Source organism: Giraffa tippelskirchi, chromosome X, assembly GCF_054371585.1.
Source record: "Giraffa tippelskirchi isolate mGirTip1 chromosome X, T2T-mGirTip1v1.2.pri, whole genome shotgun sequence".
Classification (NCBI taxonomy): domain Eukaryota; kingdom Metazoa; phylum Chordata; class Mammalia; order Artiodactyla; family Giraffidae; genus Giraffa; species Giraffa tippelskirchi.
This window is the reverse complement of record NC_137289.1, coordinates 135,207,443-135,222,073: the sequence shown is the minus strand read 5'-3', so window position 1 is coordinate 135,222,073 and position 14,631 is coordinate 135,207,443. Positions and strand designations below refer to the sequence as shown.

Below are 14,631 nucleotides of genomic sequence, written 5' to 3'. Positions count from 1 at the left end.
AAAAATTTAAATCATCAGCATTATTTTACCATTCATCTTTATATTGTACAATGCCAAAACAAATACAGATACAAGAACTTTTACTTGAGCTATGGAATCACCAAAATTATAGTTTGTATTTTCTAGCTTATACATGAGTATGTATTTTCTTCTTGTCAGGATGGTGGAAATACTGCATAAAACTAATTCATCAGGTTTTATTTCATTTCTTATTACATGTGCATTCTATCAACAATCTCTACCTTTGGTATACTGATGAATAAGGAAGGGCTGAAAGGGAAAAGACCAGGGGTAGTCCTATCTTTCCCTTTCCTTTTATGTCATCATTTTTGTGTATGTGGTTGCCTAATGCAGTGAAGTAACAGGAGTAAGATAGAATTCTTATCCATTTAATAAGATAGAATTTTTATTCACGTTCTTAGAATGCCACTGCTGCCTTTTGGTGGTCAAAGCAAATTCTGGTTCCAGTTGAAAGAGCCCTCTTGTGGCTGTCAGAACCCCCACCTATTCATTCCTAGATGTAACATACGTAACTTGTGCTCGCTTTGAATCTTGCTGAATTCACACATGTTGTGGGTCTACCAGAGTTCTGTGCTTCCAGGGAGCATCTTGTATCCTGTGTGCAAATAGAGCATAATGGGAACTGTGGACAGAAATGTCGTGCATGGCTCCTTTACTCACAAACGTGCTTTATTGTCCCCTTGGTCTCCACTTCCAAAATCACATTCAAACATAAAATTGTTAAGCGTTTCAGACAGTAACAATATAGCGTGAAATCCAATGTGAAGTTCTTTTGCACGGGGCCCTGTGTGACTGCACTGGTTGTACACCCATGAAGCCAACCCTTTCTGTGTCAAGGGAAGCTGCAGGGCAGCTGGAAGCCTCTTTCATGTGCTGTGTCTGAAGGAACCCCTCTCATAGCAGCCTGCACTACTGCCCATAGTGTATCCACACAAAATGGTTTCCTTGAAATTGATGGAATGCACTGATTTCAGACTCAGTTGAATTAATATCTTAGAGGTGGTTGGATCTATTCAAGGGCTCCCAGCTCCATGAGGAGTACCTTTCTGATGGGTCTTTGAAACTCTAAGGCTAAACCTACAGTCAGGTACTAATCATCAAATCAATCTCCATATCCCTTACAGTCGTGTTTGTTTGTCTTTCTCCTAGGCTTTCCAGCAGGAGAACTCCAGAAGCCTTTCTTTTGGGGAACAGAATATCCTCGGTAAGTAAACTAATAAGAGAAACCAGTTACTGAGAGGGAAGGAAGAACATGATGTTTGGCAGAGCACAGAATATAAAGTAAAAAAAAAAACAAAACAAAAGCAAAACCAAACAGAAGGCATGGAACCCAGCATGGGTAGTCCCCATTCTCATCATGTTAGTTGTTTCCTGATGCTTGTTACCAGGGTGTATGATTTTATAAGAAAGCTAACCTGTACACAGGGAGCTTTCATTTGTTATGCATTTGTTTACTGACGCATACTGGAAATACGTGAACCTTAAAGGACTGTTGGGATTTGAGTTGATGGTGATGGATTTAAACCCATTCCAAATGGAAGAAACGACGTGAAAAAAGGGAAGAAAATTGCTTTTAGAATAGCAAAGAGTCTAGTTTGGTGAGCCCAGGTGTTATTTGAAGGGAAATAGTAGAAAAGAAGTCTGGAAAAGGAGGTTGATGTTTGACATTGGAGTGCTCTGAATTCCAGTAAGGAGCCTGAACATTAAACAATAGAAGATACTGATGTTTTTGAGTAAGTAGAGATAATGAAGTTTGTCTTTAGAAGCATAATCTGGGTAGCTATACAACAGGTCAGAAATGGACAGTGTCTGGAGTTAGGGATTTCACTTTAGAGGCCCTCAATACCAACTGACTGTAGACTCATGTAATTCAGAATTTCCAGACATAGTGGGAATTCTAATAATCATTGTCAGTTATATCACCACTTTTATTACATGCCTTTGCTTGCTCTGATGCTTTAATGCACGAAAAATATAGTCTTGATTTTAGTAGTCACTTATATTTTGGTTTGGATCAGTGACAATTTGAATATGATGCTGCAGGTTAAAAAGATATAGGATCACCTACATATATAAATAAGAGAAATACAGTGGCAATGTTGTGATTTGGGCTTTCTCGGAAGCAGATTCTGTAACAAGGATTCAAGTGCAAGTAGTTCTTCTCAGACGAGACACCAGGAAATACCACCAGGGCAGTGAGGAAGTGGGACAGGGAAGGAAGGAAACCAATTAACTGTGTCAGATGAATTTTCTATGATGGTCATAATGAGTTATCACAAGTGAAGTGGCTTAAAACAATGTAAATTATTAGCTTACAGTTCTGTAGGTCAGAACTCCAACCTAGGTCTCTCTGTGCTAAACACAAGATATTGTTAGGGCAGCATTTCTTTCTGGAAGCTATAGGGAGGAGTCTGTTTCCTTGCCTTTTCTAGCTTCTGGAGGTGGCCCACATTCCTTGGCTCATGGCGCTCTTCTTCCATCTTCCAAACTAGCAAAGTTGCATTACTCCGACCATTCATTCATAATCACATCTCATTCTGGCTCTCCTTATCTGCCTTCTCCTCCACTTAAGAAATTATTTATTTTTGGCTACACTGGCTCCTCATTGCTTCAGAAGGGCTTTCTCTAGTGGCAGAGACCAGGAGCTACTCTTTAGTTGTGGTGTGCAGGCTTCTCATTGTGGTGGCTTCTCTTGTTGTGGAGCACTGGCTCTAGGCGCACAGGCTTCAGTAGTTGTGGCACATAGGCTTAGTTGCTCTGAAGCATGTGGGATCTTCCTGGATCACAGATCAAACCTATGTGCCCTGCATTGGCAGGTGGATTCTTAACCAATGGACCACCAGGGAAATTCTCCTGCACTTTTTTTTTAAGCCAATTATTACTGTGGGCAACTTGAATTCATTTCTGCTGGAAAGTTGTGGAATAAGCTTCAGCACAATTTCATCTCAGGGGCAAGGGAGCTGGGGTATTTGTATTCCAACTCACTTTCCACAACTGATTGAAGGCTGCCACTGGGTGTTTTAACTCACTGGCATTGCCCTGCATAAGCCTAGAGGGCTCTGGTGGCCAGAGAAAGCCCTCAGGCAACTAGTTTCAGGTGCTGGCAATTGGAAGCTGTCAGATTGGTGTGCTTAAAAACGGTGAGTGCCCAGGGACAGGATCAGGCATTGATAAAGCCTACAATAGGGAAGCACTGTCATTAGCATAAATAAAATTGACCAGTTTGTATGGACAAAATCCGTTCATATCATCCCAGGTTTCAGCTGTATAGTTTTCATCAGTTTAGTTCAGTCGCTTGGTCGTGTCCAACTCTTTGCGACCCCATGGACTGCAGCACTCCAGGCTTCCCTGTCCATCACCAACTCCCGGAGCTTGCTCAAACTCACATCCATCGAGTCGATGATGCCATTGAACCATCTTGTCCTCTGTCATCCCCTTCTCCTCCTGCCTTCAATCTTTTCCAGCATCAGGGTCTTTTCCAGTGAGTCAGTTCTTCCTATCTGGTGGCCAAAGTATTGGAGCTTCAGCTTCAGCATCAGTCCTTCCAATGAATATTCAGGACTGATTTCCTTTAGGATTGACTAGTTTGATCTCCTTGCAGTTCAAAAGACTCTCAATAGTCTTCCGGAGAAGGCAATGGCACCCCACTCCAGTACTCTTGCCTGGAAAATCCTGTGGACGGAGGAGCCTGGTAGGCTGCAGTCCATGGGGTTGCTAAGAGTCGGACACGACTGAGCGACTTCACTTTCACTTTTCACTTTCATGCATTGGAGAAGGAAATGGCAGCCCACTCCAGTGTTCTTGCCTGGAGAATCCCAGGGACAGCGGAGCCTGGTGGGCTGCCATCTATGGGGTCGCACAGAGTCGGACACGACTGAAGCGACTTAGCAGCAGCAGCAGCAATAGTCTTCTCCAACACTACAGTTCAAGAGCATCAATTCTTCTGCACTCAGCTTTCTTTTATGGTCCAACTCTCACATCCATACATGACTACTGGAAAAACCATAGTTTTGACTAGACAGACCTTTGTTGGCAGTTTCCATCAATGTTCAGAGAGTTTTAATCAGTATTCAGATATTTGTAATCAATTGTTTGTATTGTTAAGGTTAGAAATTTATATATATTTCCATAAAGTTAAAGACAGAGTAAATATTCACTAAGCTTGCTTCAAACAAAAGAGGGTCCTAGAATTTTTTGATGCTGCTTATCATTAGCAGTTAAACTGATCTTCTGTTATTGTGGTTATATGCCTGGACACTTGGACACAGTCAGGTTGGAGTTTGAATTTATTGATCAGTGAATTTGTTTATCATGTCCATGAGATGATTTTCTGATATAAAAGTCAAAATCATAGAAACTTAGGAAATGGCGTTCACCTTTATGCTGAGCGAGAGAGAGATTTTTTTTTTTTTCCTAGGGGTTCTATGTTTTGCATTGAAGCCATCCATCCTCTGTTAAAATACCCGTTCAATAATTATTAAGCATCTTTTGGACACTCAGCATTGGAAATATGCTGATGCTGTTGAGATGGGAATCACGCTGTAGTGAGATGGGTTCCCATATATCCATCTCTTCTAGATGGATCTCCTCCAGATCCATTGAGTGGATAGTCTCTCTCCTCACACTGATCAGCTTAGCCCCCTCATGAGTGTTGTGTCTAACTGTGGTGATATCAACAAGCTGAATTGTTTCCAGAGAAAAAAATCAGGATTTTAAATGGCCTAGGGCAGCATATTCCAAAGTGTGTCCCATGAAGTAGTAATGGAGGTGAATCATCCTTCCCTTCCTTTTGGAGAATCACAGTACTTAGCAGTGTAGAAATTCCCAAGAAGTTCTTCAAGAAAAATCTATCTAAATGTGTTTAATTCAGAGTTCTTAACCTCCCTTTTTCCTGTGTTTTGGAAATTGCTGGCCTTGAATTCATGACTGAAGAGAAAGAGTTGAAAGAACTTGAGAAGAGAGTACTTGAGGGATAACCTCGTAAGCGTCTTCATGTTTTGGAAGGAAAGTTAGGGTGGCAAAATCATTTAGTAAATTTGGGGAGGTCAGAGGGTATTCAGCTAGAACACCTGTACCACTACACCAGACCAATAGATAGGAGAGTGATTCCAGGTCAGCATTAGGGAGCCCTGTTTTATCTAGAACTACTCAAAGAGGGAATGGGCTGCCTCAGAAGGGGATGAGCTCCTGGTTATTGGACATGCTTAAGAAGAGAACTCTTAGGACCATTTGAATGGGTTTTTGTAGAGGAGACCTATACCTCTGCTAAGTAATTGAACTAGATGACCTTAAAGCTGCTTGTAACTCTGAGATTTTTATGAATTTCCACGTCAGGCATAGAGTAGCCTTTGCTTGATGACAGAGTGAGATCACAGTTGCTTTGTTGTTGACAGCAAATCCTGTGCATATGTGAAACCAATTGGGTAGTAAGAACAAAAGAGAAACTGAGTAGGTGAAAAAATTGTCATCTTTTCCATTTTATTTTTGGAAGGCTCGATTTTCTCTGCAGGAGTCTTTTTGTTTCTGGCCAGACAGTCGCATTTTAAAAGGCATACAAATTTATTTATTTATTTTTATGACATGCTAATTTAAATAATGTCCATTGATAAAATGAAAGATGCAAATTTAGTGTTATGAAACATTATCATTGTCAGGCTTAGTCATCTAAAGTTACTTTTACTTTTTGTCTCTTGCCCAAAGGATTGTGATTATGTAACTGAGAATTGAAACTTACAATGATTCAATCATTTGCTGAATTCTCTATTACCCTTTGTGAATAGGAAGCTCACTGGAGCAGTCCCTCTTAAGGGACATTTATTGCAGAGCAGTTGCTATAAGCCCCTATGGTTCATCCCTTAAATTCATCCAGTCAACAGCATTGACCGAGGCTTGTAGAGGAATGAGTACTATTCTTGGAGCTAAGAGTCCTGGAAAAACAAAATGTCACAGGCTGCATAGTGAGAGCTACTGCTGCAAAAATTAGCTCTATGTAGAATTACAAGTTTGTCCCACCCTGCTCTCATAGCTCTATGATTGAAATGCATCATTTTACTCTCACTTCTTTAATGAAGGTTTGCAATGATGGAAAAACAGTAGGAAAGCATTTTTTTCAAATGCAAATTACCTTGCAGGAAAGAAATAACAAAGGAAGGAATTGCCACCAAGGGGAAAAATTAAATCTTGCAGCACTTCCTTGGGTATAGTTGTGACAAGCAGTTAGCATGTTAAGGATCATTATGTCCTGTAATAACATGTTGCTTCAAATTTCTTGTTCCTTCCACTTACAGGTCCTATCTAGTGCTGGGTGATTTTGATGTTGCATGTTAGGAACCAACTGTGAAATATTTTTGTATAATTACAAATCTCAGGAAGAATCCTTATAAAAGGATTTAAAGTTGTCTATAATCCTCATGCGCACATTGGATGACTAAAATAAGTAACATATTGATCTGTCACTTGTAAGAAATGGTCAAGTTAATCAGTTAGTTAAATCATTGTTACTCATTTACCATGTTCTAGATCCAGAGACTTTTGCAGCAATCAAGTAGATAAGTTCAGGGAACTTTTAGTTGAAAGAGAAGATCCCAGACATATACATAAGGAAACCCTCTTACTGATTTCCTGATACATCATTTATATGTTCTCTTTCAGTTACCTATTGCTATGTAACAAAGTGCCACCACTGTTAGCTCATGATTCTGCAGTTTGGGCAGTACTCCAGTCAAGACAGCTTATTTCTGCTCCGTATGGTATTGGCTGAGCAGCATGACTGGGGCCATGGGGTCTACGATGACTTCATTCACATGTCTGGTGCCTTGGTTAGGCTGGCTCAAATGGCTGGGCTTCTCTCATCCTTTAGACATCTCTCAACGTTTGGCATCTCTCACTTGCTTCACTTGGCATCTCCAGCTCATTACTCCAACTTCTTTACATTGCAACTGACTTCCAAGAGGGCACAAAAATGGAAGCTGTAAGACCTCAGCCCAGAAGTCACACCTGGCCCCTTGCGCTGCATTCTGGTGGCCACAGCAAGTCCCAAGGCCCATCCAGTTTCAAGAGGAAGGAAATAGATTGCCTCTTGGTGGGAGGAGGGGCATACGCATTCAGGGTGTGTGGAATTGTCAGCGGTCACCTTTGTAGGTGAACAGAAATACTCTAACACCTTTTCCAAATCTGATTCAGGCTTCATAGTCTTTGCTGTCCACCTGTGAATTTGTCTGTCACAGAAGCAGAGGAACGTGACTACCTTGAAAGCAGGGTGATCCCTTTTAATCTCTGCTCTATTCCTGTTTTACATTTACATTTGGAAAACAATTTAACTTCTAAGTCTATAGTGATTTTTCAACAGGTTCACAGATGAAAAATAAACTATGTTTACTGACAGGATCTTTTCAAAACCTGCTGCTGCTTTGGGTGTTTATAAATATAAACTGCAGTTAGAGTGGGTATACACCCACAGAAGCCTCAGGGCTGAAAGGGACTTTAGAAACCATCACTTTCATATCCCTGATTTCACTGGGTAGAAACTAAGGCTCATATATGCTCATAGTGACACCATTAGAAATTATTGTTTCTTTGTCTATTTCAATGACAAGGATGTGTTTACTTTTTTTTCTTATTACAATTTTGTGCATGTGGTTAGTAGAAAACAGATTGTCTTGGCTTTTCATTGAAAAAAAAATAAAGAATTATACTTTGACATTCATGCTTCTAATTTTAACTCGATTATATATTTATGCCATAGATCTCTGAGTTATGGTGCTATAGGAGTAATTGTTGGACATGAATTTACACATGGATTTGATAATAATGGTAAGTACCGATTCAATGTATAAGCTGATGCTTTTATGGCCATGTTGATGATGGATGTTAATTGTTGCTATTATCTTTGGAGAGTGGCATTGTCTTAGATTGAAGATTATCCAAAGCAGTATAATTGCTGATTGAAAACTTCCCCCCATGTCTTGTTGTATTAGCTTGCAATAAATAAATAATTGTTCCTGTTGGAGATGGGGTAGAATTAAAACAGACCTTGTAATTTCAATGAAATTAGTTTTACATTTAGATCTGAATTGCTGTAGCTGCCACAGTAGTTATAGGAATGACTTTATAGCTTCTCTTCCTTTCTTTATTCACCATTTTGAGATGCTCTCCCTCTAGGTGTGAGCTCTGCTCTGAAGATGATTATACGTTCTGCCGAGTTAGGACTCAGGGAGTTAGGACTCTGAAACTTAGCTAACTGATTCCTTTACACTATTTCAAGGTTTATGCAATGTTTAATCTATGTTTTCCTCTATGCTGTCATGTGTTCAGAATTTCTTCTAGAAAGGCTATGTTTTCCTGATAATGCATAATATAGAGTATGGTATGTATCTTGATGACATATAAGCTAAAAGAGCAGAATATTGCACAAACTAAAGAAATGATTGCCCTTTGAAAGTCATCATTTTTAATCAGAACTCCTTTCTCCTTTGGACTTACCAGGTGGCTCAGTGTTAAAGAATCCACCTGCCAAGTAGGAGATGTGGGTTTGATCCCTGGGTTGGGAAGATCGCCTGGAGAAGGAAATGGCAACCCACTCCAGTATTCTTGCCTGGAGAATTCCGTGGACTGAGCGAGCCTGGCACACAGTGATATACAGGGCAGACTCAGGAACTGCCTAGCCCAAGGCAACACTGTTTAGAGGGACCTCTTTCTTCCTTATCTGTGAGATCTCCAACATCCTTTCCTGGATGTCTATCCCAGGGCCAGAGACCCTTTTGGTTCCTCTCTTTCTGGATAATTCTTTACTCCTAGCAGCTTTCCTGAATCACTGGAGTTTTTTACTCCCCTGGCCACCCCTCCCTGTTGAAATGTAGCTGCCTGAGAGTCACCTGAATCCCCTGAGCTGCATTTGGGTTATCTGAGAGGAGAGTCTTAGCTAAGAAACAAAAGCCAGTAGTGGTCTCTTGGTTCTAGGCTTCCCCCCCCCCGGGAAACTTCAATATAGTTCTCCCTCAGAATCTTCTGGCAGCCTTTTGGACAGAATCTAAAGATGGCATTTCATTCTGTAACCAATACTTAGCACAGTAACTATTTAATGATCGCTTGGTTAGCAGGTCAAGGACAGTGACTTGGAGCTCTCCAGCGGTGGGAGGATTGGGGTGGTAGTGACATGCAGCCTTGCTGAAGAGCTCTGGGTCATTTTCCTCAACACCTTTGCTTTGGGGACTTTCTTCTAAGCTCAGTGAAGAGTTCTCTGTGTAATTAAATTTAAGCCAGTAACAACCTTGAGTATAGGAGATAGTCCAGATACACCCAGAGGGTTTTTTTGTTTTTTTTTTGAGGGATGCAGGGAAAATGAACAATGAACCTGTAGCAAAAAAGCATGTATTATTCATCTTTATTTCCATTGTGTTTTGGAGATTTCCATTCTTGTTCCAAGTTCTCTTTTTAGAGCAACCTTCCTTGTCAGAGCAGGACAGATGGGCCTTCCATCTACACTGATGGCTGTGGAATGATTCATAAGAGAGGTTTTATATGTCTCTTGGCTGCTGGCAACTTGGAGGAAACACGATCCTTTTAGCGCTGAGTCAGGGGCTGTGGTCGCAGGGTGTGAGTGACTCACCGAGGCTGTTCCTATGGATCATTTGGAATTTCACAGGCAGTGGTGCTTTGACTCCTTCCATGGGCTTTCTGAAGGCAGCCATTTCATTTCATAATTTAGAGAATATTTGGGGTCAGAGCAAGTAGAAACAATCTGAGATTGGTCAAGAATGGTACATGCCATAAGTTGATAAACCTTAAAGTATCCTTGGTTGCTTGGTTTTTCTCCTTTCCTCACTTTTTACAATTAATTAACCTGTGACACTGGAGAGAAAGCAGGAAGTGCTTCCAGGAGTGGTCCCTGATGCTGGGACTGTGTTTTCAAGGCTTGTGGAAGTGAAGGAAAGGGAAGATGAAGAAATTTATTTGTTTCCATAAATAATGCAAATATATTTTAACTTTCCTTTTTTCCAGGTCGAAAATATGATAAACATGGAAACTTGGATCCTTGGTGGTCTGTGGATTCAGAAGAAAAGTTTAAGGAAAAAACAAAGTGCATGATTAACCAGTATAGCAACTATTATTGGAAGAAAGCTGGCTTAAATGTGAGTACAACTGCAGTGAAGGGGACATGTTGTTAGTCATTTTTCCTCATGTAGACACTAGTTTGCTTTCGACCATGGGTACTCAAAATGTATTTCCCAGGCCAACAGTGTCAGACTCCCTGGGGAACTTGTCAGGAATACAAATTCTTTAGTCTTAATTCAGACCTACTGACTTAGAATCTTGGAGTTGGGGATTGAGGGTGTAGGGGTGAGTGGGAGGGTGGAGCCTGGTAGTGAAGCGTTTTGTCTTTTCATAAGCCCTCTGGTGATTCTGATAGAAGCTAAAGTTTGAGAATTATAGGCCTAAACATTAGTCTGTTCTCCTAGATTCAGATTAGTATAGAAAACTGTGTAGCAAAGATAAATAATAAAATTCTCAAAAATCTAAACTCTGTATCATTAAAAAGATTTCTTTCCAAACTACTGCTTAGCTTTAATTCATCGAAAAAAAAAATCACCAATTTAAAGAGGGAATGGCAACCCACTCCAGTGTTCTTGCCTGGAGAATTCCATGGACAGAGGAGCCTGGCGGGCTACAGTCCATGGGGTCTCAAAGAGTTGGACACGACTGAGCACACATGCCACAATTTTTTTTAATTTTTAAATTTGTTTATTTTTTATTGAAGGATAATTGCTTTACAGAATTTTGCTGTTTTCTGTGAAACCTCAGCATGAATCAGCCATAGGTATACATATATACCCTCCCTTTTGAAACTCCTTCCCATCTCCTTCCCCATCCCACCCCTCTACATTGATACAGAGCCCCTGTTTGAGTTTCCTGAGCCATACAGCAAACTCTCGTTGACATGCCACAATTTGAATTAATAACTCTGAATTGGTTAAGAGTTCTTAGATAAAGAAGTTTGAGCAAAAAAAATTAACTTTTAAAATGTTGATTTTCTCTTATATATACTTATATGCATTCTTATAAAGACACAAATGTGATTTTATACATTCCTTTTCTGTGTGAAATATTGTTCCTTTCCTTTTTTGTCTTCACCTCTACCTCCTTCCCCTTTCCCTCTCATCACTTTTATCTTCCCCACCTATAATCCATCTCAATAACCCTGATACACTTTTCCCCCATGCTTACATAGAGATACACACACACACACGCATACACATGTGTGTACACCACGCACCTGCCTTTACTTCATTGTTTTCAGTGGCTGCCTAAAAGTCCATGGTGTGAATGTACTCTTAACACAGCGGTACCCAACCTTTTTGGCATGAGGGACTAGTTTCAAGGTAGACAGTTTTTCCATGGATGGGGTGGGGGACGTGGTTTTGGGGTGATTCATGTGGGTTACATTTATTGTGTACTTTGTTTCTATTATTATTACATCAGCTTCACTTCAGATCATCAAGCATTAGATCCCAGAGGTTGGGGACCCCTAGTCTAACATAGCTGACTAATGTCTTGTTGAGGGGTTACACTGTGTCTCCAATTATTTCTCCATAATAAATGCTGCTGCACTAAATACTCTTATTATGGGTATATTCTTTTTTTTTGCTCTATAGGATAGTTTTGTACTGTTCCTAAGAAGTTATAATATTTCATATCTATCCCAGTGATGTGTGGAGAAACATTTATATATTATTTTCTTGTCAATTTATGAGAACTTTAAAAAATATTATAGATGTTAAAATTTTATCTGTCATTCATATTATAGTATTTCCCCCTCAATATATTTCTCATCCATTGTACTTTGTATATGGTATTTTTTGACAAACAAAATTTAAATATTTCCATAGAGTCAAAAGATACCTCTTTTAAAAAACAGTTTATGCATTTCCATTCTATATCATATATGAAGTCTCCTAGCTTTTCTGGGAAGGATTTTTTTTTATTGTTTTGTCATTTTGCATTTAAATATTCATGCATGTGAAACTTATTTTACTATGGAGTTTAATATAAAAGTTCACTTTTATCTTCTTCCAAAAGGATAAATTGATCCAGTATCACTGACTAAAATATGTTTTTTTCTTACTGAATTGAATATTCGTGAAATGTTAGAACCTCATATATAGTGAGATAAATTTCTGGTTTATATATTCTAGTCCACTGATCTACTTGTTGATTTCTGTACCAGTGCATTTTTACTGTGGCTGTATGGATTTTTCTGGTATCTGCCAATACAAGCTCTCCATCACTGTTCTTTTATATGGTTGGCCATTCTCAGGCAAATATACCTCTGTATAAATTCCAAGATCCTTTTACCCACTCTTTACCCCCTCCCCAAGAAAATCCCATTATGATTCTAAGTTGTTTGTGTGTGTGCTAAGTTGCTTCAGTTGTATGTCCGACTCTGTGACCCTATGAACTGTATCCTGCCAGTCTCCTCTGCCCATGGGATTCTCCAGACAAAAATACTGGAGTGGGTTGCCATGCCCTCCTCCCAGGGGATCTTCCTGACCCAAGGATCAAACCCACGTTTCTTGTTTCCTCCATTGGCATATGGCTTCTTTACCACTAGCATCACCTGGGAAGCCCAAGATTCTAAGTTAAATCACATTAAATCTATGTAATTGGCATATCTGTCATGGTCCTGTTGTTCAAGTAGGTGGTATGTCTTTCCATCTGTTTTGTTTTTGTTTCAGGCTTTCAAATACGATTTTACAGTTTTCTCTGTATAGTTTATCTCCTGTACATTGTTTATTACTTTTTCCTTTTCTTATTTTGCTGGTTTGATCAGGTTAGCTTTCATTCCCTTCCCCCACCATTAGTTTTTTTTTCTTGTGGTTTTCCAGTTGCATTTTCTGTCCCTGCTTTCATAATTATAAAACACAGATTTCTCTCGCTGTATTTGACAATGAGACCAATAATGAAGAACTGTTGGTAGGTTATGAGTCTGCATGAAGATCTTCCTCTAAAACACATGTGAAAACTGGGTGCTCCTAATTTGTCTAGTCAAGGGCATAGCACCTAAGAAAAGCAGGAGACCCCACAAAACCGGGGTAGATGCATGTGTGTACACGTGGTTTCCCTAGAGTCTCTTGGTCCATCAGTCAAGCATGTCCTCTATCCAATAACTTCCTGGGGCTGGGAAAGCACCTGAAACCTCACTATGCCTCAAGTCTAGTCTACTGAGCTATATTTCACCACTCCAGAAGAATTCAGGTAAAAATCCGTGAACTTTTAAAGGGAATGTTTATAAACACTGAGTTGGCTCTGCTGGTTCTTGATCTATGTACAGCACAAGGGAGACCACTCCTTATCTGGGACGTGAAAGCAGAGTCTGTATCCTTGAGTCTATATCTCTAGCTCCTTCATCAGTGCCCTGGAAAGCCATTTCTCTGCCCATGTGTTTTTAAACTGTCTACAACAATGTCATGGGAAGACCTAAAACGGATACTTCTGTGTTTCTGTTTTCAATTCAGGGGTTATCACATTGTGAAAATCCATCTAGAAAACTAGTAAAGCATTCTCTAAATTAAAAAAAAAAAAAAAAGAAAAGCATAGGGGAAGGATTCTAGAGTCAGACCCAGGTCCATATTTTGGTTCAACCAATCGCAGGTTGTAAGTTCTTTTGAACTTAGGCAAGTTATTTAACATTCTGGTGTCTCAGAGACTTCATCTGTGAAACGCGTAACTATTTTTTAACTCTTTATTAGCTTGTCATGAGAATTAAATAACTGAGATAACGTAAAGCACTGGCAAAATGGCTGCTATGCAATAAGTACTCAATGAATTATGCTTAATATTCCTAATACTTTGTGACATACTCCATCCCAGGGGATAACAAACAATAGTGGCTAAAAAAAAAAAAAACCCAAAAAACAATAGAAGAGCAATTTTCTTGGAGGAAGGGAATACATATTTCCTGGTGATTATTATATGGGGACTCGACTTTACACTTGGAACAAATTTCATCCTCATAATGGTTTGAGAGGTGTTCATATTACTAGGCTATTTTACATATGAGGAAACTGAGGCTCAAAGAGATTAAAACCCACGGTAGAATCTACATTAGAGCTTACATTGGTATGACTCCAAAATCGCTACTCTTCTTCCCATATCATTCTCTTATTTTAAGTCATTTGAAATGTGGGTGATGCGTTGGGCGGCGACTGTTCTACAACATCCATTTTGGCCAAGGTGTCAGATACTGAAACTGAATTCTGACAAATATGTACCTTTGCAACAAGGACGCTAGAAAGGGCATGCCTGTCTCAGCATAAATCCATTCAACCATCAGAAAACAGCTTCAGTCTCATTCCCTGAGGAGAAGGGATGGCTTCCTATGTGGATATAAAGGGCTATGCTGTATTTTTCTAGCTTCATCTGTGGAGGCCAGTCTTCTGTGCCTGAGTTATTCTTTGCTGTAGACTGAGGGGGAGCTCCAGTGGAGCATCAGAGAAACAGGCTGTTAGCAGCCGATGAGTCCTGAGAGGCAAACTTGAGGCCGTATGGTCTACTGAGGTGGTCAAGAGTGGGAGGAGCCTGAGGGGTAAAACTACTCCTCAGACCTCTAAAAGA

General features: G+C 39.9%; 1 protein-coding gene across 5 annotated transcripts in view; it reads left to right on the top strand.

Annotated features, from left to right (window-relative positions):
• PHEX (phosphate regulating endopeptidase X-linked) overlaps positions 1-14,631 on the top strand; it is a 228,124-nt gene that overhangs the window by 199,886 nt on the left and 13,607 nt on the right. For all 5 annotated transcript variants that reach the window (XM_081565946.1, XM_081565944.1, XM_081565947.1 and 2 more), the window contains 3 exons: positions 1,171-1,225; positions 7,766-7,833; positions 10,021-10,151. In XM_081565946.1, coding sequence (XP_081422072.1) covers positions 1,171-1,225; positions 7,766-7,833; positions 10,021-10,151 — 254 coding nt within the window. The remainder of the gene's footprint in view (positions 1-1,170; positions 1,226-7,765; positions 7,834-10,020; positions 10,152-14,631) is intronic.